The sequence below is a fragment of the Anabas testudineus genome, chromosome 7 (assembly GCF_900324465.2).
Source record: "Anabas testudineus chromosome 7, fAnaTes1.2, whole genome shotgun sequence".
Taxonomy (NCBI): Eukaryota; Metazoa; Chordata; class Actinopteri; order Anabantiformes; family Anabantidae; genus Anabas; species Anabas testudineus.
The window spans coordinates 991,258-1,016,512 of record NC_046616.1 but is presented as its reverse complement, the minus strand read 5'-3'; the positions used below and the strand labels follow the sequence as shown (position 1 = coordinate 1,016,512).

Sequence of the window (25,255 nt, the reverse complement as noted above, 5' to 3'; positions counted from 1 at the left end):
ATTTGTCAGATTCATGTAAATTAATGTTTAGACTGTTTAGCTGTAAAACAATAAATGACTAAATAACCATTTTAAATAGCAATACAAATTATGAACCATCACAAAATGTAGTAGCATAAAGTTTAAGAATAAAATGTAAATAGTCCTCAGTGGACAGTTCGTAGAGCAGATTAAACTAAACTAAAGCAACCAGCAAAAATTATTTTATAATCTCTAAGACACACTAAGTTTTCAGGACCAGTGAACAAACTGAAACCTTGAGTCTCAGTCACAAACTCCAGGAGTGAAATCATCAAGTTTCATGTGTGTTGTCTCTGTGTGACTGTGGAGTAGATCTGGTTCTGGTCCCTGGTGGCTGGATCGAGACTCTGATAGGTGGATTCTTCAGACCTGGAGACTGGAGGTTGGTTCTCATAGTGAGGAAACTGAGTAAAAGTAAATGAATTAAAGACATTATATTTTATTTTTAGTCTTATATAGAACTATAGTGTCTAACCTGGGTTGTTTCCAGGTCACATCTGAGATCAGACAGAGCAAAAAATAAAAATGATCAGAAACACAGAGTTTCTTTAACCTCCAGGTGGATTTTAATACTACTGCCTTAGATAATACTGTATACTAACTTATTGTTCATATAGGATAGGATCATTCATCCTCAACTCATTTGTCACTGTAGATTTAGAATCCACATCTTGTCTGTTTTCTGTTAAGTTAAAACAAAACTGATAAATAACATTTAACAGAAAAATGGGAAGTGATGAGGAAGACGTCTCCTTCTGTTGGACTACAACAATCCTCTGTAGCTCAACAGTCTGCTCCCTGTTTCATTTACATTCACACACACAGACTCTGGCTTTAAATCAGAACTTTATATCGAGTTACTCAGAGACCAGCTGACGTACTAACGGCAGGTTTTTCATTTTAACCAGTGTTACCTGATTCTTACTAAGGGTTTGCTCCAGCAGTAGATACCGAACACCATGTTCGTCTCCAGTTACAGATACAGTTTGTAGTAACCATCACACTTTCTTTAGTTTCACTGTAGAATCTTAGAAAACTGCAGTGACAGTAAAGATGAAGCTAAAACCGACACTCACCTGCATGTTTGTGGCGTCTGAGTTTCCTCTGGTCCTCGAACCTGTGGAACAGACAAGTATTTTCCTTTGGATGGATAAACAGATGATATTTTATGCTACACTGTGGATTTTCAGTTTTTCTCACCTCTGGATTTAAAGTTCCTCTTAATACAGATGATCAACACGGCCAATGATGAAAGGACGACCATGACGATCACAGTCAGACCCACAAACATCAGAACACCTGTGGTAGCAACTATATTTTTTAATTATTATTATTGATCTAATAATCCTGGATACATAACTCTGAAGGAATCTTGCAGGAACTGATGGTGAGCACCTTAAACTCCTCGGAACGTATGTAAATAACAAAACATTATAGAAAATTCTATCTAAATGGATGTGTATGACTTGTAAGAGTATCATATTCCAAAAAATAACACAGAAATCTACACAAAGTTTAACTTTACACTTTATGTAGTTTTTATTCCTCATACTGAGTCTGACGAACTCAGCTGTTCACTGTTGTGCTGGTTGAGACACTTCTACTAATATAATGTGTGTAATATAATAATTACACTGTAAAAATCTGCCGTCAGATTTTCTGTGTGTACCTGAAGAATTGGTCTTGTTCGGCTGCTGGTCTGTGGTTTGTGTGAAGCTTCCTGAACTGATCCTTAAACTCTGTGTTGGAGATGGAGCTGTCGACAGAAACAACATGAACAACTCTAATTTCACAACTTGGTTTGAAATTATTTCTCCGTAAATGTAGTTTTGTAACTGATGATTGATGTTAAATAACCAGCAGCTGGACATTAACTTAAATAACTTAAATACTCACCATCTGTAACACTGACAACAAAGTCATAGTATGAATCTGGAAAAAACCTTCTGTCCAGACCACATTGGTACCGTCCTGAGTCAGACTCCTTCAGCTGTGTGATGCTCACAAACACAGTTCCTTCTGTAAAAGCATCGTCTCTATATTCAATGCTGTATCTGTCTTTTGTAACTGAATTCCCGTCGGTGTCTACAAGAACGTTTTTATCTTCACATTTTTCCTTACAGAAGAAAAAAGTATTTCCAGGGACAGTAAAGAAGAAAGCAACTGTGAGATCTGTTCCACTTCTTTTATTGATGGGTTTCTGGTCAAGACTAAGGAGTTTGGTCAGCACAGCTGAAAAAGAGAAACAAACATTATATTTTACATTATTTTCAGTTCCTGATATAAAAACATAATAAAACATAATGTGAAACAATCCGTACATGTGTTAACGTCACTACTCACTTCAACTGGTTCATATGAAACTGATTAAAGTTCATTGATGAGAATATTTCAAACATAACATTTAAAACACATGATAAATCCTCCTTTAATCAAGTTCTCCAGCACGTCCAGAACTCAGAGACCAGTAGAGAACCAGTTAACTACTGTTAGTAGAAACTCACCGTCTGCAACAACGACTTCAAACTGTTTGAAGGAAGCTGTTGACAAAGTTCTGCCCAAACCACATCGGTACCGTCCTGAGTCAGACTTCATCAGCTGAGTGATGCTCAAAGTCAGAACAGGAGACTGAAGAAATCCCCCATCTTTGTATTTCATGCTGTATCTTCCTCTCTGAGCGTTGTCATCCCTTGTTTCCATGAGAACGTTTTCATTTTCACAGGTTTCCTTACACAAGAACTTCATATTTCCTGATGCAGAGGAGGAGCATTCAGCTGAGAGATCGTCTCCTACACTTCTTATATAAACATTAGTTTCTGCTTCAACAAGACCAAGACCAGTGTTTCCATCCTGCAGAGCTGCTGAAAAGAGGAAAAGTCAACAGTTACTGTCTGGACGTCCTCACTGAGACACTAAGTTACTGTATAGTGCAGTCCAACATCAAGAGGAGGAACTAGTTTAGACTTGGTTCACAAACCACAACAGCTCAGAGAGAGTTTCATCATCATCCTCTGTTTCACTCAGTTCCTATTTATCAGCACAGTGAACAGGAAATCAACATGTTTCTACACGTTTCTCTAATTTCGGACTTTTGATTAACTGAGAATAATCCAAACAACAACTGGTAGAATCATTAATAATGATAAGAACAGTTTGAACTAATGAAATGAAACCTGCAGACTGTTGATGAAGAACTCGTTTGTCTGCAGTTAAAGTGTTTGTTAGTTCTACTTTAGTTTTTATAAACCCAGCTGCTCATTACTTCAGTGATATGGTTTATTCTGAGGAAGTGTAACGAAGTATATTTAATGGATAATTTCGCCTCTTTTCAACCTGTACCACTGAGCTGCTGTTACAGTAAAAACCAGCAGCAGGGTGACTGTACTCACAGAGGAAGAAGCAGCAGATCAGACACTGAAGGATTTTCATGCTGAGACTCTGAAGGTTGAACTCCGTCTTTGTTCCTTCTTCACTGATGAACCAGAAACGTGTGACTTCTCTAAAAGATGGAGTTCCTCCTCCAAACAAACACATCACAAACAGCTCAGTCTTCATTTCTGCTGTAGAGTCTGAGACTTAACTGAACGGCCGACTTCATCTTGTTAGTTGAACTTGTTGTGGGATATAAAGAAATCCTGCAGACGGCACAGATTCTGATGTTTTTTTGTTGCCATGTGTTTTTCTCTTCAGAACAGATCAGATATCACTTTATTCTTCTTCACCTTATGTTCCTTATCAACATAAATCTCTTGGAGTGACGCCGTGTTTCCTACAGTGTTTATTTCCATTGTTAAACTAAAAGCTGAAAAATCTCGAGTGGACAAACATTAAAAAATCAAAGTATGCATCTAATTTATTTTGAAAATTGTTTGTTTCTTACTTTTTAAAGTGAAAATGTCAAACTGTCAAATATTCTGCATCTAAAATGCTGTTTTTCAGCTCTACAGGATTCACATTTACTAAAAAAATAAAAAATACAGTGCTTTAAGGTTCTGTTTGTATGTGTCTCTCTGAGTTTCACAGTCTGGACCCTGTCAGACCATTAGCTCTGATTAAAACAGCATTAAAGCTTCAATCCGTCATCTGGATGTGTGTGTTTGAGTTGGTAACTGTTTATCCAGGTGATTCACAGATGGATCAAACTGGGAGACTTAGATCACTGGGCACAATAAGTCTAAAAAAATAAAAATACACAATGTGCATTTACACAGATTTGTAGTTTGTCTCCTGTTGTTAAAACATCCTGTGACATTAAAATTTTATTATAATATGAAATTATAAAGATGTATTATTGATTTCTGAATAGTAAAAGCTTTAAGCACAAACATTAGATTAAAAACAATTTATCAAAGTAAAACTTCATTAGAATTTCACTATTTCAGATCAGAGACAGTTGACTTCAGTAGAAAACATTAGTTGAATAATTAACACCTCACTAGGAATATTTATTATAAGGATTTTTATTAACATACTGAAACTTAACCAAATTATAAAGTTTTCTTTAATAAAACACTAAACTGGCACCAAAAGATTCAAATCCCTGTTTAACACACAGCTGATTAAACCTGTGCTGAATTGAGCTGAACCACCAGAATAAGAATCACATTTACTGTATTGTATGTTTGAGAGATGTAGGATGAGACTCTGGCTTCTAGTGGATCTTGATCACAGTAACAAAGAGAAGCACTAACAAGTCATTCGACAGGTAGGAGACAGGTGAAGTGTGTCAGACTAATTAAATAGACTGACTGCAGCTTAGTGGTTTGTCTGTATATTTAAATCATTTGTTAATTTAACCAGTGTGAACATACTTCAAACTAAAATCTCACCTTCGGATCATGAATTCTGTTTCTGATTTACTACTCAAACTGCTAAAGACGCTTCACTGACCTCGAACTACTCAGGTGTGGAAGAAGAGTTGGTTTCTTCTTCTTCACCTCGACGTGTTTCACCAAACTCTGTTGGGTTCGTTACTGCCCCCCTGAGGTCAGCGAGGGAAACACCCTCTGCTCCCTGTCAGAGCTGCAGACACTCTGGTACCAACAGTCCGTTTCCCCTTATGCTTCACTACAAATGTTTTTTCTACACTATTTTTCCCAAAGTATTCTCTCACCTGTCCCTCACTCGCATATGAACTTTAATGACGTCACATTCCTAATCCACAGGGTTCAATGTGACGTCGGTCTGTCCACAAGGTTCAGGAGTGTGTTAATGGGATTTTGATCATTCTTCCAGAAGCACATTTGTGAGTTCACACACTGATGTTGGACGAGGAGGTCTGGTTCTCAGTCCCCGCTCTAATTCTACGGGGTTGAGGTCAGGACTCTGTGCAGGTCTCCAGTTCTCCTGCCAACCGCCAAACACTGACCTGTCCATCACATTTCTAAATGGAGAAGTGTGATTCGTCGCTCCAGAGAACGAGTCTCCACTGCTCTAGAATCCATCAGTGGCTGAGTCGCTGTCGTTCCCAAACACTTCCACATTCTTATAATACAGCTGACAGTGGAATATTTAGGAAATTTCACGACTGGATTTGTTGCTCAGGTGTTATCTTATCACAGATCCACGCTGGAATTCACTGAGCTCCTGAGAGCGTGTTGGTAAAAACAGTCTGCATTTTATACACCTGTGGCCATGGAAGTGACTGGAACACCTGATTCTGATTATTTAGATGGGAGAGTGAATGCTTTTGGTGTTATAGTGTAAATAGGTGCAACAAAATAAAAATTAACATTTAACTAAGGTGACAGATTGTTGAAAATTCAAACGTTCATCAGCTGTGAAAAACAGATTCAGTAACATCACAGATTTTTCATTTCCTGCCTTTTACTAAAATTTGTTAAAGTTTAAAATCAGAAATTTATAAGTTCCTCTAATCAACCAACCAGGACCTGAACAGTCAACAGCTGCAGCAAATATAGATTAATATAATATCCATCAAAGATAAAACAGAGAAAACTAAAGTAACTTAAAATAAGAACAGAAACACGTAAAAAGGTTAAAAGTGCTTAATGTTGTCTTGTTTGAAGAAAGTGCTAAATAATATTTTATTATAGTTCATTTAAATCAAAAAGCAAACTAACAAAACTACAGAGAACTGAGAAACTAATTTTCCAGTTTCCATGGGAAGTTCTGGTACTGCAGTTTATAAAGTACAAATATGGCTATGAAAGAAATCACTACACAATAAAATCAACAACCTTAGACTGTGATGAACCAGTGAGAAAAACTAAAATGTACAAACTGAATATTTTAAAATACAGACAATTACATTTCTTTACTAAAAAACTGTTTGCAATACTTCAACATTGGATGATCTGATATTAAACCAAATTAAATCCCATTTTTAGACCACTGAGTGTTTAGGACCAGTGAGAAAACTAAAACCTTGAGTCTCAGCAACAGAATCCTGGGTTGAAATCAAATCTTCATGTGTGGTTTTTCAGTGTGACTGTGGAGTAGATCTGGTCCTGGTCCCTGGAGGCTGGATCGAGGCTCTGATAGGTGGAGTCTTCAGACGTGGAGACTGGAGGTTGGTTCTCATAGAGAGGAAACTGAAATAAAAACAAAGAGACAGATTTGACAGACTTTTAATAAATATATATAAACACAAAATAAAATATTTGTTTTGTGTAACAGGAAATACACAGATCTGTGCTGTGTTAGCAAATGTTCAGGCATCAGGATGACGAGGAGAATAGAAATATGGGATTATCAGGACTTGTTGTGTCTAAAGTGAGAGTTTGTTTTAATTAGATTTGTGCTTCTGTCTCCACTTGTTTTACAGTTGAAGGTTCCTCCATCAATAAAGAAGCTGTGGTCACAGTGGAAAGAAGCAGGAAGTAACAAGAAATCTGTGGAGTCTCCACTTTGTAATGAGCCTATTTGACTGTGATATTATGGGATGTTCTGTAAACTGTGATGTCTCTATTTTCACTGATTGTTTTTTTTTACTGTTCAACCTGAATCTGAATAAAGTGAAAGAAACAAAGATTCGAAAGAAAAATCACCTCCGTGTTTGTTCTTGATGAGGTCCCTTTGTGAAAACCTGTGAAAGACACAAATCACCCAGTAATTTATTAGATTAGTTGAACTGCAGTGATTGATCCAACTTATTTAATAGTAATTAGCTGACTAAAGGGCAAAGCAAACAAAGGCTAACATTACCACCCAACATGTGATAGATCTAGTGATTTAATCCTAGCAGTGCTGTGGAAGCAGAGACGTATGCAGACATATAGTAATGTACTGTATTACTAATTAGAGTAATCACGCGGCTCTACGGAGGCTCAATAGCTCACGATAAAGCAAAATGGTTCTTAGATGGTTCCCAAGTCGAACCAACACCAAACCAGCACTAGCACCTAACTTGATGTGTCAATGGAGTTTAGTAGAATCTAGTTTAGTTTGTCAGTGGCATCAAAGTCTTCATCATCCAGGAACTGCCCACAGACTCTGGCCGCAGGAGACCGGATAATAGTCGTGCACCAGATGGAACCAAGAGCCCACTGCACCAGTGTAAGGTCTGACAATAACTCATCCCAGTACCTCACAGCAGTCAGGGAAGTGTTGACTGTGACATGGAGGTCTGTGCAGTCCTCTGAGGACATCACTGATGTTCAGTGGGGCAGTTTCAGACTCCTTCACAGCACACAAGTCAGAAATCACTCCAGGAGTTAACCCGAACCTTCTGTGCGTTTTGTCTGGATACGAGTTATAAAAATATGATTCATGATGTGATGCCTCACCCCTGAGTTTACAGCTCCTCTTAACGCAGATGATGAGCAGAGTCAGTGACAGCATGACGACCGTGATGACCACAGTCAGAACCACGTAGAGCAGAACACCTGTGACGGAAGATTTAAGTTAATCGTAAATAAAAATCTGAATGAATTCTCATCACCTACAGTACTGTATATATATGATGTGTGTGGAGAACAGTGGAGCTGATGTGGAGAACAGTGGAGCTGATGTGGAGAACAGTGGAGCTGATGTGGAGAACAGTGGAGCTGATGTTGTGGAGAACAGTGGAGCTGATGTTGTGGAGAACAGTGGAGCTGATGTTGAGAACAGTGGAGCTGATGTTGAGAACAGTGGAGCTGATGTTGTGGAGAACAGTGGAGCTGATGTTGAGAACAGTGGAGCTGATGTTGAGAACAGTGGAGCTGATGTTGTGGAGAACAGTGGAGCTGATGTTGTGGAGAACAGTGTAGCTGATGTGGAGAACAGTGGAGCAGATGTGGAGAACAGTGGAGCTGATGTGGAGAACAGTGGAGCTGATGCGGAGAACAGTGGAGCTGATGTTGTGGAGAACAGTGGAGCTGATGTTGTGGAGAACAGTGTAGCTGATGTTGTGGAGAACAGTGGAGCTGATGTGGAGAACAGTGGAGCTGATGTTGAGAACAGTGGAGCTGATGTGTGTGGAGAACAGTGGAGCTGATGTGTGTGGAGAACAGTGGAGCTGATGTGTGTGGAGAACAGTGGAGCTGATGTTGAGAACAGTGGAGCTGATGTTGTGGAGAACAGTGGAGCTGATGTGGAGAACAGTGGAGCTGATGTGGAGAACAGTGGAGCTGATGTTGTGGAGAACAGTGGAGCTAATGTTGTGGAGAACAGTGGAGCTGATGTTGCGGAGAACAGTGGAGCTGATGTTGCGGAGAACAGTGGAGCTGATGTGGAGAACAGTGGAGCTGATGTGGAGAACAGTGGAGCTGATGTTGTGGAGAACAGTGGAGCTGATGTTGCGGAGAACAGTGGAGCTGATGTGGAGAACAGTGGAGCTGATGTTGAGAACAGTGGAGCTGATGTTGTGGAGAACAGTGGAGCTGATGTTGTGGAGAACAGTGGAGCTGATGTTGTGGAGAACAGTGGAGCTGATGTTGTGGAGAACAGTGGAGCTGATGTTGAGAACAGTGGAGCTGATGTTGTGGAGAACAGTGGAGCTGATGTTGTGGAGAACAGTGGAGCTGATGTTGAGAACAGTGGAGCTGATGTTGAGAACAGTGGAGCTGATGTTGTGGAGAACAGTGGAGCTGATGTGGAGAACAGTGGAGCTGATGTGGAGAACAGTGGAGCTGATGTTGTGGAGAACAGTGGAGCTGATGTTGTGGAGAACAGTGGAGCTGATGTTGAGACAGTGAGCTGATGTTGTGGAGAACAGTGGAGCTGATGTTGTGGAGAACAGTGGAGCTGATGTTGAGAACAGTGGAGCTGATGTTGAGAACAGTGGAGCTGATGTTGTGGAGAACAGTGGAGCTGATGTTGAGAACAGTGGAGCTGATGTTGAGAACAGTGGAGCTGATGTTGTGGAGAACAGTGGAGCTGATGTTGTGGAGAACAGTGTAGCTGATGTGGAGAACAGTGGAGCAGATGTGGAGAACAGTGGAGCTGATGTGGAGAACAGTGGAGCTGATGCGGAGAACAGTGGAGCTGATGTTGTGGAGAACAGTGGAGCTGATGTTGTGGAGAACAGTGTAGCTGATGTTGTGGAGAACAGTGGAGCTGATGTGGAGAACAGTGGAGCTGATGTTGAGAACAGTGGAGCTGATGTGTGTGGAGAACAGTGGAGCTGATGTGTGTGGAGAACAGTGGAGCTGATGTGTGTGGAGAACAGTGGAGCTGATGTTGAGAACAGTGGAGCTGATGTTGTGGAGAACAGTGGAGCTGATGTGGAGAACAGTGGAGCTGATGTGGAGAACAGTGGAGCTGATGTTGTGGAGAACAGTGGAGCTAATGTTGTGGAGAACAGTGGAGCTGATGTTGCGGAGAACAGTGGAGCTGATGTTGCGGAGAACAGTGGAGCTGATGTGGAGAACAGTGGAGCTGATGTGGAGAACAGTGGAGCTGATGTTGTGGAGAACAGTGGAGCTGATGTTGCGGAGAACAGTGGAGCTGATGTGGAGAACAGTGGAGCTGATGTTGAGAACAGTGGAGCTGATGTTGTGGAGAACAGTGGAGCTGATGTTGTGGAGAACAGTGGAGCTGATGTTGTGGAGAACAGTGGAGCTGATGTTGTGGAGAACAGTGGAGCTGATGTGGAGAACAGTGGAGCTGATGTTGTGGAGAACAGTGGAGCTGATGTTGTGGAGAACAGTGGAGCTGATGTTGTGGAGAACAGTGGAGCTGATGTTGTGGAGAACAGTGGAGCTGATGTGTGTGGAGAACAGTGGAGCTGATGTGGAGAACAGTGGAGCTGATGTTGAGAACAGTGGAGCTGATGTTGTGGAGAACAGTGGAGCTGATGTTGTGGAGAACAGTGGAGCTGATGTTGTGGAGATCAGTGGAGCTGATGTTGAGAACAGTGGAGCTGATGTGGAGAACAGTGGAGCTGATGTGGAGAACAGTGGAGCTGATGTTGTGGAGAACAGTGGAGCTGATGTTGTGGAGAACAGTGGAGCTGATGTTGTGGAGAACAGTGGAGCTGATGTTGTGGAGAACAGTGGAGCTGATGTGGAGAACAGTGGAGCTGATGTTGTGGAGAACAGTGGAGCTGATGTTGTGGAGAACAGTGGAGCTGATGTTGTGGAGAACAGTGGAGCTGATGTGGAGAACAGTGGAGCTGATGTGGAGAACAGTGGAGCTGATGTTGTGGAGAACAGTGGAGCTGATGTGGAGAACAGTGGAGCTGATGTTGTGGAGAACAGTGGAGCTGATGTTGCGGAGAACAGTGGAGCTGATGTGGAGAACAGTGGAGCTGATGTAGAGAACAGTGGAGCTGATGTTGTGGAGAACAGTGGAGCTGATGTGGAGAACAGTGGAGCTGATGTTGAGAACAGTGGAGCTGATGTTGTGGAGAACAGTGGAGCTGATGTTGTGGAGAACAGTGGAGCTGATGTGGAGAACAGTGGAGCTGATGTGGAGAACAGTGGAGCTGATGTTGCGGAGAACAGTGGAGCTGATGTGGAGAACAGTGGAGCTGATGTGGAGAACAGTGGAGCTGATGTTGTGGAGAACAGTGGAGCTGATGTGGAGAACAGTGGAGCTGATGTGGAGAACAGTGGAGTTGATGTTATGGAGAACAGTGGAGCTGATGTTGACAGGGAGGGAACAGCAGCTGTGAACACTACAACCACACACAGAGAAAAGTTAGATACTGTAAAAATAAATACCGTTGTGAAATGATTAAGACTATTTCAGCTAGAACATGACATGTATTTAAAATAGGAGCTAATTTCTTAGTGAAGCTGCTGTGAGTGAATAAAAACAGACAAATTTTAACATTGACGTCAAAGTCAGAGCGTGAATCATCTCTTGAAACAGAAACTCTTTAACAGCACTTTGCTTTGATGTTGTTTCTCCTTGACTTACATTTTGTTTGCCTTGTTCCTCACTTGTAAGACGCTTTGATAAAAGCGTCTGATAAATGACTAAATGTAAATCTGGTTTAAATATAAAGTTGTGTCTCTCTGTACACAACTCAGCTGGATTCATGTTGGTAGTCAGCGGTGGAAATGCTGACTGTGCAGTAATAATAATTATAACGTGTCTCTAATTAAAGCTCCTTATTTCTGAAATATAAGTTATTTGTTCTCTCATCCAGATACAAACATTTTCAGTGGAGCTGATGTTGAGAACAGTGGAGCTGATGTGGAGAACAGTGGAGCTGATGTGGAGAACAGTGGAGTTGATGTTATGGAGAACAGTGGAGCTGATGTTGAGAACAGTGGAGCTGATGTTGACAGGGAGGGAACAGCAGCTGTGAACACTACAACCACACACAGAGAAAAGTTAGATACTGTAAAAATAAATACCGTTGTGAAATGATTAAGACTATTTCAGCTAGAACATGACATGTATTTAAAATAGGAGCTAATTTCTTAGTGAAGCTGCTGTGAGTGAATAAAAACAGACAAATTTTAACATTGACGTCAAAGTCAGAGCGTGAATCATCTCTTGAAACAGAAACTCTTTAACAGCACTTTGCTTTGATGTTGTTTCTCCTTGACTTACATTTTGTTTGCCTTGTTCCTCACTTGTAAGACGCTTTGATAAAAGCGTCTGATAAATGACTAAATGTAAATCTGGTAAAAATCTAAAGTTGTGTCTCTCTGTACACAACTCAGCTGGATTCATGTTGGTAGTCAGCGGTGGAAATGCTGACTGTGCAGTAATAATAATTATAACGTGTCTCTAATTAAAGCTCCTTATTTCTGAAATATAAGTTATTTGTTCTCTCATCCAGATACAAACATTTTCAGTGGAGCTGATGTTGAGAACAGTGGAGCTGATGTGGAGAACAGTGGAGCTGATGTGGAGAACAGTGGAGTTGATGTTGTGGAGAACAGTGGAGCTGATGTTGTGGAGAACAGTGGAGCTGATGTGGAGAACAGTGGAGCTGATGTTGTGGAGAACAGTGGAGCTGATGTTGTGGAGAACAGTGGAGCTGATGTGGAGAACAGTGGAGCTGATGTTGTGGAGAACAGTGGAGCTGATGTTGTGGAGAACAGTGGAGCTGATGTGGAGAACAGTGGAGCTGATGTTGAGAACAGTGGAGCTGATGTTGAGAACAGTGGAGCTGATGTGTGTGGAGAACAGTGGAGCTGATGTTGAGAACAGTGGAGCTGATGTTGTGGAGAACAGTGGAGCTGATGTTGTGGAGAACAGTGGAGCTGATGTTGTGGAGAACAGTGGAGCTGATGTGGAGAACAGTGGAGCTGATGTTGTGGAGAACAGTGGAGCTGATGTTGTGGAGAACAGTGGAGCTGATGTTATGGAGAACAGTGGAGCTGATGTGGAGAACAGTGGAGCTGATGTTGTGGAGAACAGTGGAGCTGATGTGGAGAACAGTGGAGCTGATGTGGAGAACAGTGTAGCTGATGTGGAGAACAGTGGAGCTGATGTGGAGAACAGTGGAGCTGATGTTGTGGAGAACAGTGTAGCTGATGTGGAGAACAGTGTAGCTGATGTGGAGAACAGTGGAGCTGTTGTGGAGAACAGTGGAGCTGATGTTGTGGAGAACAGTGGAGCTGATGTTGTGGAGAACAGGGGAGCTGATGTTGAGAACAGTGGAGCTGATGTTGTGGAGAACAGTGGAGCTGATGTTGAGAACAGTGGAGCTGATGTTGTGGAGAACAGTGGAGCTGATGTTGAGAACAGTGGAGCTGATGTTGTGGAGAACAGTGGAGCTGATGTTGAGAACGTGGAGCTGATGTTGTTGGAGAACAGTGGAGCTGATGTTGTGGAGAACAGTGAGCTGATGTTGTGGAGGAACAGTGGAGCTGATGTTGTGGAGAACAGTGGAGCTGATGTTGAGAACAGTGGAGCTGATGTTGTGGAGAACAGTGGAGCTGATGTTATGTGGAGACATGGCTGATGTGAGAACAGTGGAGCTGATGTTGAGAACAGTGGAGCTGATGTTGAGAACAGTGGAGCTGATGTTGGAGAACAGTGGAGCTGATGTTGTGGAGAACAGTGGAGCTGATGTGGGAGACAGTGGAGCGATGTGGAGAACATTGGAGCTGATGTTAGAACAGTGGAGCTGATGTGAGAACAGTGGAGCTGATGTGGAGAACAGTGGAGCTGATGTGGAGAACAGTGGAGCTGATGTGGAGAACAGTGGAGCTGATGTTGTGGAGAACAGTGGAGCTGATGTTGAGAACAGTGGAGCTGATGTTGTGGAGAACAGTGGAGCTGATGTTGAGAACATGTGAGCTGATGTTGTGGAGAACAGTGGAGCTGATTTGAGAACAGTGGAGCTGATGTTATGGAGAACAGTGGAGCTGATGTTGTGGAGAACAGTGGAGCTATGTTGAGAACAGTGGAGCTGATTGTTGTGGAGAACAGTGGAGCTGATGTGGAGAACAGTGGAGCTGATGTTGTGGAGAACAGTGGAGCTGATGTTGAGAACAGTGGAGCTGATGTTGAGAACAGTGGAGCTGATGTGGAGAACAGTGGAGCTGATGTTGCGGAGAACAGTGGAGCTGATGTGGAGAACAGTGGAGCTGATGTTGTGGAGAACAGTGGAGCTGATGTGGAGAACAGTGGAGCTGATGTTGAGAACAGTGGAGCTGATGTTGAGAACAGCGGAGCTGATGTTGAGAACAGTGGAGCTGATGTTGTGGAGAACAGTGGGAGCTGATGTGGAGAACAGTGGAGCTGATGTTGTTGAGAACAGTGGAGCTGATGTTGTTGAGAACAGTGGAGCTGATGTGGAGAACAGTGGAGCTCATGTGGAGAACAGTGGAGCTGATGTTGTGGAGAACAGTGGAGCTGATGTTGAGAACAGTGGAGCTGATGTTGAGAACAGTGGAGCTGATGTTGTGGAGAACAGTGGAGCTGATGTTGTGGAGAACAGTGTAGCTGATGTGGAGAACAGTGGAGCAGATGTGGAGAACAGTGGAGCTGATGTGGAGAACAGTGGAGCTGATGCGGAGAACAGTGGAGCTGATGTTGTGGAGAACAGTGGAGCTGATGTTGTGGAGAACAGTGGAGCTGATGTTGTGGAGAACAGTGTAGCTGATGTTGTGGAGAACAGTGGAGCTGATGTGGGAGAACAGTGGAGCTGATGTTGAGAACAGTGGAGCTGAGTGTGTGTGGGAGAACAGTGGAGCTGATGTGTGTGGAGAGAACAGTGGAGCTGATGTGTGTGGAGAACAGTGGAGCTGATGTTGAGAACAGTGGAGCTGATGTTGTGGAGAACAGTGGAAGCTGATGTGGAGAACAGTGGAGATGATGTGTGGAAACAGTGGGAGCTGATGTGTGGAGAACAGTGGAGCGATGTTGTGGAGAACAGTGGAGGTGATGTTGCGGAGAACAGTGGAGCTGATGTTGGGGAGAACAGTGGAGCTGATGTGGAGAACGTGGAGCTGATGTGGAGAACAGTGGAGCTATGTTGTGGAGAACAGTGGAGCTGATGTGGAGAACAGTGGAGCTGATGTGGAGAACAGTGGAGCTGATGTTGAGAACAGTGGAGCTGATGTTGTGGAGAACAGTGGAGCTGATTGTGGAGAACAGTGGGCTGATGATTGTGGAGAACAGTGGAGCTGATGTTGTGGAGAACAGTGGAGCTGATGTTGTGGAGAACAGTGGAGCTGATGTGTGGAGAACAGTGGAGCTGATGTTGTGGATAACAGTGGAGCTGATGTTGTGGAGAACAGTGGAGCTGATGTTGTGGAGAACAGTGGAGCTGATGTGTGGAGAACAGTGGAGCTGATGTTGGAGAACAGTGAGACAGTGGAGCTATGTGAGAACAGTGGAGCTGATGTTGTGGAGAACAGTGGAGCTGATGTTGTGGAGAACAGTGGAGCTGATGTTGTGGAGATCAGTGGAGCTGATGTTGAGAACAGTGGAGCTGATGTGGAGAACAGTGGAGCTGATGTTGTGGAGAACAGTGGAGCTGATGTTGTGGAGAACAGTGGAGCTGATGTTGTGGAGAACGTGTAGCTTGATGTTGTGGAGAACAGTGGAGCTGATGTGGAGAACAGTGGAGCTGATGTGTGGAGAACAGTGGAGCTGATGTTGTGGAGAAACAGTGGAGCTGATGTTGTGGAGAACAGTGGAGCTGATGTGGAGAACAGTGAGCTGATGTTGTGGAGGAACAGTGGAGCTGATGTGGAGAACAGTGGAGCTGATGTTGTGGAGAACAGTGGAAGCTGATGTTGCGGAGAACAGTGGAGCTGATGTGGAGAACAGTGGAGCTGATGTAGAGAACAGTGGAGCTATGTGTGGAGAACAGTGGAGCTGATGTGGGAGAACAGTGGAGCTGATGTTGAGAACAGTGGAGCTGATGTTGAGAACAGTGGAGCTGATGTTGTGGAGAACAGTGGAGCTGATGTTGTGGAGAACAGTGGAGCTGATGTGGAGAACAGTGGAGCTGATGTGGAGAACAGTGGAGCTGATGTTGCGGAGAACAGTGGAGCTGATGTGGAGAACAGTGGAGCTGATGTGGAGAACAGTGGAGCTGATGTTGTGGAGAACAGTGGAGCTGATGTGGAGAACAGTGGAGCTGATGTGGAGAACAGTGGAGTTGATGTTATGGAGAACAGTGGAGCTGATGTTGACAGGGAGGGAACAGCAGCTGTGAACACTACAACCACACACAGAGAAAAGTTAGATACTGTAAAAATAAATACCGTTGTGAAATGATTAAGACTATTTCAGCTAGAACATGACATGTATTTAAAATAGGAGCTAATTTCTTAGTGAAGCTGCTGTGAGTGAATAAAAACAGACAAATTTTAACATTGACGTCAAAGTCAGAGCGTGAATCATCTCTTGAAACAGAAACTCTTTAACAGCACTTTGCTTTGATGTTGTTTCTCCTTGACTTACATTTTGTTTGCCTTGTTCCTCACTTGTAAGACGCTTTGATAAAAGCGTCTGATAAATGACTAAATGTAAATCTGGTTTAAATATAAAGTTGTGTCTCTCTGTACACAACTCAGCTGGATTCATGTTGGTAGTCAGCGGTGGAAATGCTGACTGTGCAGTAATAATAATTATAACGTGTCTCTAATTAAAGCTCCTTATTCTGAAATATAAGTTATTTGTTCTCTCATCCAGATACAAACATTTTCAGTGGAGCTGATGTTGAGAACAGTGGAGCTGATGTGGAGAACAGTGGAGCTGATGTTGAGAACAGTGGAGCTGATGTTGTGGAGAACAGTGGAGCTGATGTTGTGGAGAACAGTGGAGCTGATGTTGAGAACAGTGGAGCTGATGTTGAGAACAGTGGAGCTGATGTTGAGAACAGTGGAGCTGATGTGGAGAACAGTGGAGCTGATGTGGAGAACAGTGGAGCTGATGTTGTGGAGACAGTGAGCTGATGTTGAGAACAGTGAGCTGATGTTGTGAGAACAGTGGAGCTGATGTTGTGGAGAACAGTGGAGCTGATGTGGAGAACAGTGGAGCTGATGTGGAGAACAGTGGAGCTGATGTTGAGAACAGTGGAGCTGATGTGGAGAACAGTGGAGCTGATGTGGAGAACAGTGGAGCTGATGTTGAGAACAGTGGAGCTGATGTTGTGGAGAACAGTGGAGCTGATGTTGAGAACAGGGAGCTGATGTTGTGGAGAACAGTGGAGCTGATGTTGAGAACAGTGGAGCTGATGTGTGGAGAACAGTGGAGCTGATGTTGAGAACAGTGGAGCTGATGTTATGGAGAACAGTGGAGCTGATGTTGTGGAGAACAGTGGAGCTGATGTTGAGAACAGTGGAGCTGATGTTGTGGAGAACAGTGGAGCTGATGTGGAGAACAGTGGAGCTGATGTTGTGGAGAACAGTGGAGCTGATGTTGAGAACAGTGGAGCTGATGTTGAGAACAGTGGAGCTGATGTGGAGAACAGTGGAGCTGATGTTGCGGAGAACAGTGGAGCTGATGTGGAGAACAGTGGAGCTGATGTTGTGGAGAACAGTGGAGCTGATGTGGAGAACAGTGGAGCTGATGTTGAGAACAGTGGAGCTGATGTTGAGAACAGTGGAGCTGATGTTGAGAACAGTGGAGCTGATGTTGTGGAGAACAGTGGAGCTGATGTGGAGAACAGTGGAGCTGATGTTGTTGAGAACAGTGGAGCTGATGTTGTTGAGAACAGTGGAGCTGATGTGGAGAACAGTGGAGCTCATGTGGAGAACAGTGGAGCTGATGTTGAGAACAGTGGAGCTGATGTTGAGAACAGTGGAGCTGATGTTGTGGAGAACAGTGGAGCTGATGTGGAGAACAGTGGAGCTGATGTTGAGAACAGTGGAGCTGATGTGGAGAACAGTGGAGCTGATGTGGAGAACAGTGGAGCTGATGTTGTGGAGAACAGTGGAGCTGATGTTGAGAACAGTGGAGCTGATGTTGACAGGGAGGGAACAGCAGCTGTGAACACTACAACCACACACAGAGAAAAGTTAGATACTGTAAAAATAAATACCGTTGTGAAATGATTAAGACTATTTCAGCTAGAACATGACATGTATTTAAAATAGGAGCTAATTTCTTAGTGAAGCTGCTGTGAGTGAATAAAAACAGACAAATTTTAACATTGACGTCAAAGTCAGAGCGTGAATCATCTCTTGAAACAGAAACTCTTTAACAGCACTTTGCTTTGATGTTGTTTCTCCTTGACTTACATTTTGTTTGCCTTGTTCCTCACTTGTAAGACGCTTTGATAAAAGCGTCTGATAAATGACTAAATGTAAATCTGGTTTAAATATAAAGTTGTGTCTCTCTGTACACAACTCAGCTGGATTCATGTTGGTAGTCAGCGGTGGAAATGCTGACTGTGCAGTAATAATAATTATAACGTGTCTCTAATTAAAGCTCCTTATTTCTGAAATATAAGTTATTTGTTCTCTCATCCAGATACAAACATTTTCAGTGGAGCTGATGTTGAGAACAGTGGAGCTGATGTGGAGAACAGTGGAGCTGATGTGGAGAACAGTGGAGTTGATGTTATGGAGAACAGTGGAGCTGATGTTGAGAACAGTGGAGCTGATGTTGACAGGGAGGGAACAGCAGCTGTGAACACTACAACCACACACAGAGAAAAGTTAGATACTGTAAAAATAAATACCGTTGTGAAATGATTAAGACTATTTCAGCTAGAACATGACATGTATTTAAAATAGGAGCTAATTTCTTAGTGAAGCTGCTGTGAGTGAATAAAAACAGACAAATTTTAACATTGACGTCAAAGTCAGAGCGTGAATCATCTCTTGAAACAGAAACTCTTTAACAGCACTTTGCTTGATGTTGTTTCTCCTTGACTTACATTTTGTTTGCCTTGTTCCTCACTTGTAAGACGCTTTGATAAAAGCGTCTGATAAATGACTAAATGTAAATCTGGTAAAAAATCTAAAGTTGTGTCTCTCTGTACACAACTCAGCTGGATTCATGTTGGTAGTCAGCGGTGGAAATGCTGACTGTGCAGTAATAATAATTATAACGTGTCTCTAATTAAAGCTCCTTATTTCTGAAATATAAGTTATTTGTTCTCTCATCCAGATACAAACATTTTCAGTGGAGCTGATGTTGAGAACAGTGGAGCTGATGTGGAGAACAGTGGAGCTGATGTGGAGAACAGTGGAGTTGATGTTGTGGAGAACAGTGGAGCTGATGTTGTGGAGAACAGTGGAGCTGATGTGGAGAACAGTGGAGCTGATGTTGTGGAGAACAGTGGAGCTGATGTTGTGGAGAACAGTGGAGCTGATGTGGAGAACAGTGGAGCTGATGTTGTGGAGAACAGTGGAGCTGATGTTGTGGAGAACAGTGGAGCTGATGTGAGAACAGTGGAGCTGATGTTGAGAACAGTGGAGCTGATGTTGAGAACAGTGGAGCTGATGTGTGTGGAGAACAGTGGAGCTGATGTTGAGAACAGTGGAGCTGATGTTGTGGAGAACAGTGGAGCTGATGTTGTGGAGAACAGTGGAGCTGATGTTGTGGAGAACAGTGGAGCTGATGTGGAGAACAGTGGAGCTGATGTTGTGGAGAACAGTGGAGCTGATGTTGTGGAGAACAGTGGAGCTGATGTTATGGAGAACAGTGGAGCTGATGTGGAGAACAGTGGAGCTGATGTTGTGGAGAACAGTGGAGCTGATGTGGAGAACAGTGGAGCTGATGTGGAGAACAGTGTAGCTGATGTGGAGAACAGTGGAGCTGATGTGGAGAACAGTGGAGCTGATGTTGTGGAGAACAGTGTAGCTGATGTGGAGAACAGTGTAGCTGATGTGGAGAACAGTGGAGCTGTTGTGGAGAACAGTGGAGCTGATGTTGTGGAGAACAGTGGAGCTGATGTTGTGGAGAACAGTGGAGCTGATGTTGAGAACAGTGGAGCTGATGTTGTGGAGAACAGTGGAGCTGATGTTGAGAACAGTGGAGCTGATGTTGTGGAGAACAGTGGAGCTGATGTTGAGAACAGTGGAGCTGATGTTGTGGAGAACAGTGGAGCTGATGTTGAGAACAGTGGAGCTGATGTTATGGAGAACAGTGGAGCTGATGTTGTGGAGAACAGTGGAGCTGATGTTGTGGAGAACAGTGGAGCTGATGTTGTGGAGAACAGTGGAGCTGATGTTGAGAACAGTGGAGCTGATGTTGTGGAGAACAGTGGAGCTGATGTTGTGGAGAACAGTGGAGCTGATGTTGAGAACAGTGGAGCTGATGTTGAGAACAGTGGAGCTGATGTTGAGAACAGTGGAGCTGATGTGGAGAACAGTGGAGCTGATGTGGAGAACAGTGGAGCTGATGTTGTGGAGAACAGTGGAGCTGATGTTGAGAACAGTGGAGCTGATGTTGTGGAGAACAGTGGAGCTGATGTTGTGGAGAACAGTGGAGCTGATGTGGAGAACAGTGGAGCTGATGTGGAGAACAGTGGAGCTGATGTTGAGAACAGTGGAGCTGATGTGGAGAACAGTGGAGCTGATGTGGAGAACAGTGGAGCTGATGTGGAGAACAGTGGAGCTGATGTTGTGGAGAACAGTGGAGCTGATGTTGAGAACAGTGGAGCTGATGTTGTGGAGAACAGTGGAGCTGATGTTGAGAACAGTGGAGCTGATGTTGTGGAGAACAGTGGAGCTGATGTTGAGAACAGTGGAGCTGATGTTATGGAGAACAGTGGAGCTGATGTTGTGGAGAACAGTGGAGCTGATGTTGAGAACAGTGGAGCTGATGTTGTGGAGAACAGTGGAGCTGATGTGGAGAACAGTGGAGCTGATGTTGTGGAGAACAGTGGAGCTGATGTTGAGAACAGTGGAGCTGATGTTGAGAACAGTGGAGCTGATGTGGAGAACAGTGGAGCTGATGTTGCGGAGAACAGTGGAGCTGATGTGGAGAACAGTGGAGCTGATGTTGTGGAGAACAGTGGAGCTGATGTGGAGAACAGTGGAGCTGATGTTGAGAACAGTGGAGCTGATGTTGAGAACAGTGGAGCTGATGTTGAGAACAGTGGAGCTGATGTTGTGGAGAACAGTGGAGCTGATGTGGAGAACAGTGGAGCTGATGTTGTTGAGAACAGTGGAGCTGATGTTGTTGAGAACAGTGGAGCTGATGTGGAGAACAGTGGAGCTCATGTGGAGAACAGTGGAGCTGATGTTGTGGAGAACAGTGGAGCTGATGTTGAGAACAGTGGAGCTGATGTTGAGAACAGTGGAGCTGATGTTGTGGAGAACAGTGGAGCTGATGTTGTGGAGAACAGTGTAGCTGATGTGGAGAACAGTGGAGCTGATGTGGAGAACAGTGGAGCTGATGTGGAGAACAGTGGAGCTGATGCGGAGAACAGTGGAGCTGATGTTGTGGAGAACAGTGGAGCTGATGTTGTGGAGAACAGTGGAGCTGATGTTGTGGAGAACAGTGTAGCTGATGTTGTGGAGAAACAGTGGAGCTGATGTGGAGAACAGTGGAGCTGATGTTGAGAACAGTGGAGCTGATGTGTGTGGAGAACAGTGGAGCTGATGTGTGTGGAGAACAGTGGAGCTGATGTGTGTGGAGAACAGTGGAGCTGATGTTGAGAACAGTGGAGCTGATGTTGTGGAGAACAGTGGAGCTGATGTGGAGAACAGTGGAGCTGATGTGGAGAACAGTGGAGCTGATGTTGTGGAGAACAGTGGAGCTAATGTTGTGGAGAACAGTGGAGCTGATGTTGCGGAGAACAGTGGAGCTGATGTTGCGGAGAACAGTGGAGCTGATGTGGAGAACAGTGGAGCTGATGTGGAGAACAGTGGAGCTGATGGTGGGAGAACAGTGGAGCTGATGTTGCGGGAGAACAGTGGAGCTGATGTGGAGAACAGTGGAGCTGATGTTGGAGAACAGTGGAGCTGATGTTTTGCGAACAGTGGAGCTGAGGTGGAGACAGTGGAGCTGATGTTGTGGAGAACAGTGGAGCTGATGTTTGTGGAGAACAGTGGAGCTGATGTTGTGGAGAACAGTGGAGCTGATGTTGTGGAGACAGTGGAGCTGATGTGGAGAACAGTGGAGCTGATGTTGTGGAGAACAGTGGAGCTGATGTTGTGAGAACAGTGGAGCTGATGTTGTGGAGAACAGTGGAGCTGATGTGTGTGGAGAACAGTGGAGCTGATGTGGAGACAGTGGAGCTGATGTGGAGAACAGTGGAGCTGATGTTGTGGAGAACAGTGGAGCTGATGTTGTGGAGAACAGTGGAGCTGATGTGGTGGAGATCAGTGGAGCTGATGTGGAGAACAGTGGAGCTGATGTGGAGAACAGTGGAGCTGATGTTGTGGAGAACAGTGGAGCTGATGTTGTGGAGAACAGTGGAGCTGATGTTGTGGAGAACAGTGGAGCTGATTGGGAACAGTTAGCTGATGTGGAGAACAGTGGAGCTGATGTTGTGGAGAACAGTGGAGCTGATGTTGTGGAGAACAGTGGAGCTGATGTTGTGGAGAACAGTGGAGCTGATGTGGAGAACAGTGGAGCTGATGTTGTGGAGAACAGTGGAGCTGATGTGGAGAACAGTGGAGCTGATGTTGTGGAGAACAGTGGAGCTGATGTTGCGGAGAACAGTGGAGCTGATGTGGAGAACAGTGGAGCTGATGTAGAGAACAGTGGAGCTGATGTTGTGGAGAACAGTGGAGCTGATGTGGAGAACAGTGGAGCTGATGTTGAGAACAGTGGAGCTGATGTTGAGAACAGTGGAGCTGATGTTGTGGAGAACAGTGGAGCTGATGTTGTGGAGAACAGTGGAGCTGATGTGGAGAAACAGTGGAGCTGATGTGGAGAACAGTGGAGCTGATGTTGCGGAGAACAGTGGAGCTGATGTGGAGAACAGTGGAGCTGATGTGGAGAACAGTGGAGCTGATGTTGTGGAGAACAGTGGAGCTGATGTGGAGAACAGTGGAGCTGATGTGGAGAACAGTGGAGTTGATGTTATGGAGAACAGTGGAGCTGATGTTGACAGGGAGGGAACAGCAGCTGTGAACACTACAACCACACACAGAGAAAAGTTAGATACTGTAAAAATAAATACCGTTGTGAAATGATTAAGACTATTTCAGCTAGAACATGACATGTATTTAAAATAGGAGCTAATTTCTTAGTGAAGCTGCTGTGAGTGAATAAAAACAGACAAATTTTAACATTGACGTCAAAGTCAGAGCGTGAATCATCTCTTGAAACAGAAACTCTTTAACAGCACTTTGCTTTGATGTTGTTTCTCCTTGACTTACATTTTGTTTGCCTTGTTCCTCACTTGTAAGACGCTTTGATAAAAGCGTCTGATAAATGACTAAATGTAAATCTGGTTTAAATATAAAGTTGTGTCTCTCTGTACACAACTCAGCTGGATTCATGTTGGTAGTCAGCGGTGGAAATGCTGACTGTGCAGTAATAATAATTATAACGTGTCTCTAATTAAAGCTCCTTATTTCTGAAATATAAGTTATTTGTTCTCTCATCCAGATACAAACATTTTCAGTGGAGCTGATGTTGAGAACAGTGGAGCTGATGTGGAGAACAGTGGAGCTGATGTTGAGAACAGTGGAGCTGATGTTGTGGAGAACAGTGGAGCTGATGTTGTGGAGAACAGTGGAGCTGATGTTGAGAACAGTGGAGCTGATGTTGAGAACAGTGGAGCTGATGTTGAGAACAGTGGAGCTGATGTGGAGAACAGTGGAGCTGATGTGGAGAACAGTGGAGCTGATGTTGTGGAGAACAGTGGAGCTGATGTTGAGAACAGTGGAGCTGATGTTGTGGAGAACAGTGGAGCTGATGTTGTGGAGAACAGTGGAGCTGATGTGGAGAACAGTGGAGCTGATGTGGAGAACAGTGAGCTGATTAGTGCTGATGTGAACAGTGGAGCTGATGTGGAGAACAGTGGAGCTGATGTGGAGAACAGGAGTGATGTGAGAACGTGGAGCTGATGTTGAGAACAGTGGAGCTGATGTGTGGAGAACAGTGGAGCTGATGTTGAGAACAGTTGGAGCTGATGTTGTGAGAACAGTGGAGCTGATGTTGAGAACAGTGGAGCTGATGTTGTGGAGAACAGTGGAGCTGATGTTTGAGAACAGTGGAGCTGATGTTATGGAGAACAGTGGAGCTGATGTTGTGGAGAACAGTTGGAGCTGATGTTGAGAACAGTGGAGCTGATGTGTGGAGAACAGTGGAGCTGATGTGGAGAACAGTGGAGCTGATGTTGTGGAGAACAGTGGAGCTGATGTTGAGAACAGTGGAGCTGATGTTGAGAACAGTGGAGCTGATGTGGAGAACAGTGGAGCTGATGTTGTGGAGAACAGTGGAGCTGATGTGGAGAACAGTGGAGCTGATGTTGTGGAGAACAGTGGAGCTGATGTGGAGAACAGTGGAGCTGATGTTGAGAACAGTGGAGCTGATGTTGTGGAGACAGTGGAGCTGATGTTGAGAACAGTGGAGCTGAATGTTGAAGAAACAGTGGAGCTGATGTGGAGAACAGTGGAGCTGATGTTTGAGAACAGTGGAGCTGATGTGGAGAACAGTGGAGCTGATGTTGTGGAGAACATTGAGCTGATGTGGAGAACAGTGGATCTGATGTTGTGAGAACAGTGGAGCTGATGTGGAGAACAGTGGAGCTGATGTTGAGAACAGTGGAGCTGATGTTGAGAACAGTGGAGCTGATGTTGAGAACAGTGGAGCTGATGTTGAGAACAGTGGAGCTGATGTGGAGAACAGTGGAGCTGATGTTGAGAACAGTGGAGCTGATGTTGAGAACAGTGGAGCTGATGTTGAGAACAGTGGAGCTGATGTTGAGAACAGTGGAGCTGATGTTGACAGGGAGGGAACAGCAGCTGTGAACACTACAACCACACACAGAGAAAAGTTAGATACTGTAAAAATAAATACCGTTGTGAAATGATTAAGACTATTTCAGCTAGAACATGACATGTATTTAAAATAGGAGCTAATTTCTTAGTGAAGCTGCTGTGAGTGAATAAAAACAGACAAATTTTAACATTGACGTCAAAGTCAGAGCGTGAATCATCTCTTGAAACAGAAACTCTTTAACAGCACTTTGCTTTGATGTTGTTTCTCCTTGACTTACATTTTGTTTGCCTTGTTCCTCACTTGTAAGACGCTTTGATAAAAGCGTCTGATAAATGACTAAATGTAAATCTGGTTTAAATATAAAGTTGTGTCTCTCTGTACACAACTCAGCTGGATTCATGTTGGTAGTCAGCGGTGGAAATGCTGACTGTGCAGTAATAATAATTATAACGTGTCTCTAATTAAAGCTCCTTATTTCTGAAATATAAGTTATTTGTTCTCTCATCCAGATACAAACATTTTCATGACTTTTAGTAGAAACTCACCGTCTTCAACGATGATTTCAAAATCC

General features: G+C 43.9%; 1 protein-coding gene and 2 long non-coding RNA genes across 3 annotated transcripts in view; all 3 read right to left on the bottom strand.

Annotated features, from left to right (window-relative positions):
* Positions 1-270: 270 nt before the first annotated feature.
* LOC113167698 lies at positions 271-4,911 on the bottom strand. Its single transcript, XM_026368505.1, has 8 exons — positions 4,851-4,911; positions 3,411-3,539; positions 2,526-2,882; positions 1,918-2,253; positions 1,691-1,777; positions 1,222-1,320; positions 1,098-1,138; positions 271-425 (listed from the first exon to the last, which is right to left on the bottom strand). The coding sequence occupies exons 2-8, from the start codon at positions 3,448-3,450 to the stop codon at positions 300-302; spliced, it is 1,086 nt and encodes a 361-aa protein (XP_026224290.1). The 5' UTR covers positions 3,451-3,539; positions 4,851-4,911; the 3' UTR covers positions 271-299.
* Positions 4,912-5,911: 1,000 nt separating this feature from the next.
* LOC113167811 lies at positions 5,912-7,970 on the bottom strand. The gene is made up of 3 exons (XR_003299306.1): positions 7,770-7,970; positions 7,032-7,069; positions 5,912-6,575 (listed from the first exon to the last, which is right to left on the bottom strand). It is a non-coding gene; the product is annotated as an uncharacterized LOC113167811 (long non-coding RNA).
* A 17,265-nt stretch (positions 7,971-25,235) lies between these two features.
* LOC113167844 overlaps positions 25,236-25,255 on the bottom strand; it is a 2,073-nt gene continuing 2,053 nt past the window's right edge. Inside the window, exon 4 of the long non-coding RNA XR_003299312.1 lies at positions 25,236-25,255. This exon is cut by the window's right edge and continues 305 nt beyond it. This is a non-coding gene — a long non-coding RNA (uncharacterized LOC113167844).

Bases quoted from the DNA above. Each gene is read 5' to 3' on its own strand.
- LOC113167698 (XM_026368505.1), bottom strand. From the start codon at position 3,450: ATGAAAATCCTTCAGTGTCTGATCTGCTGCTTCTTCCTCT. The intron at 1,321-1,690 runs GTACACACAGAA...TTGCTACCACAG, and splicing joins GAACAAGACCAATTCTTCAG to GTGTTCTGATGTTTGTGGGT. The intron at 426-1,097 runs GTGAGTGTCGGT...ACTTTTACTCAG, and splicing joins CAGACGCCACAAACATGCAG to TTTCCTCACTATGAGAACCA.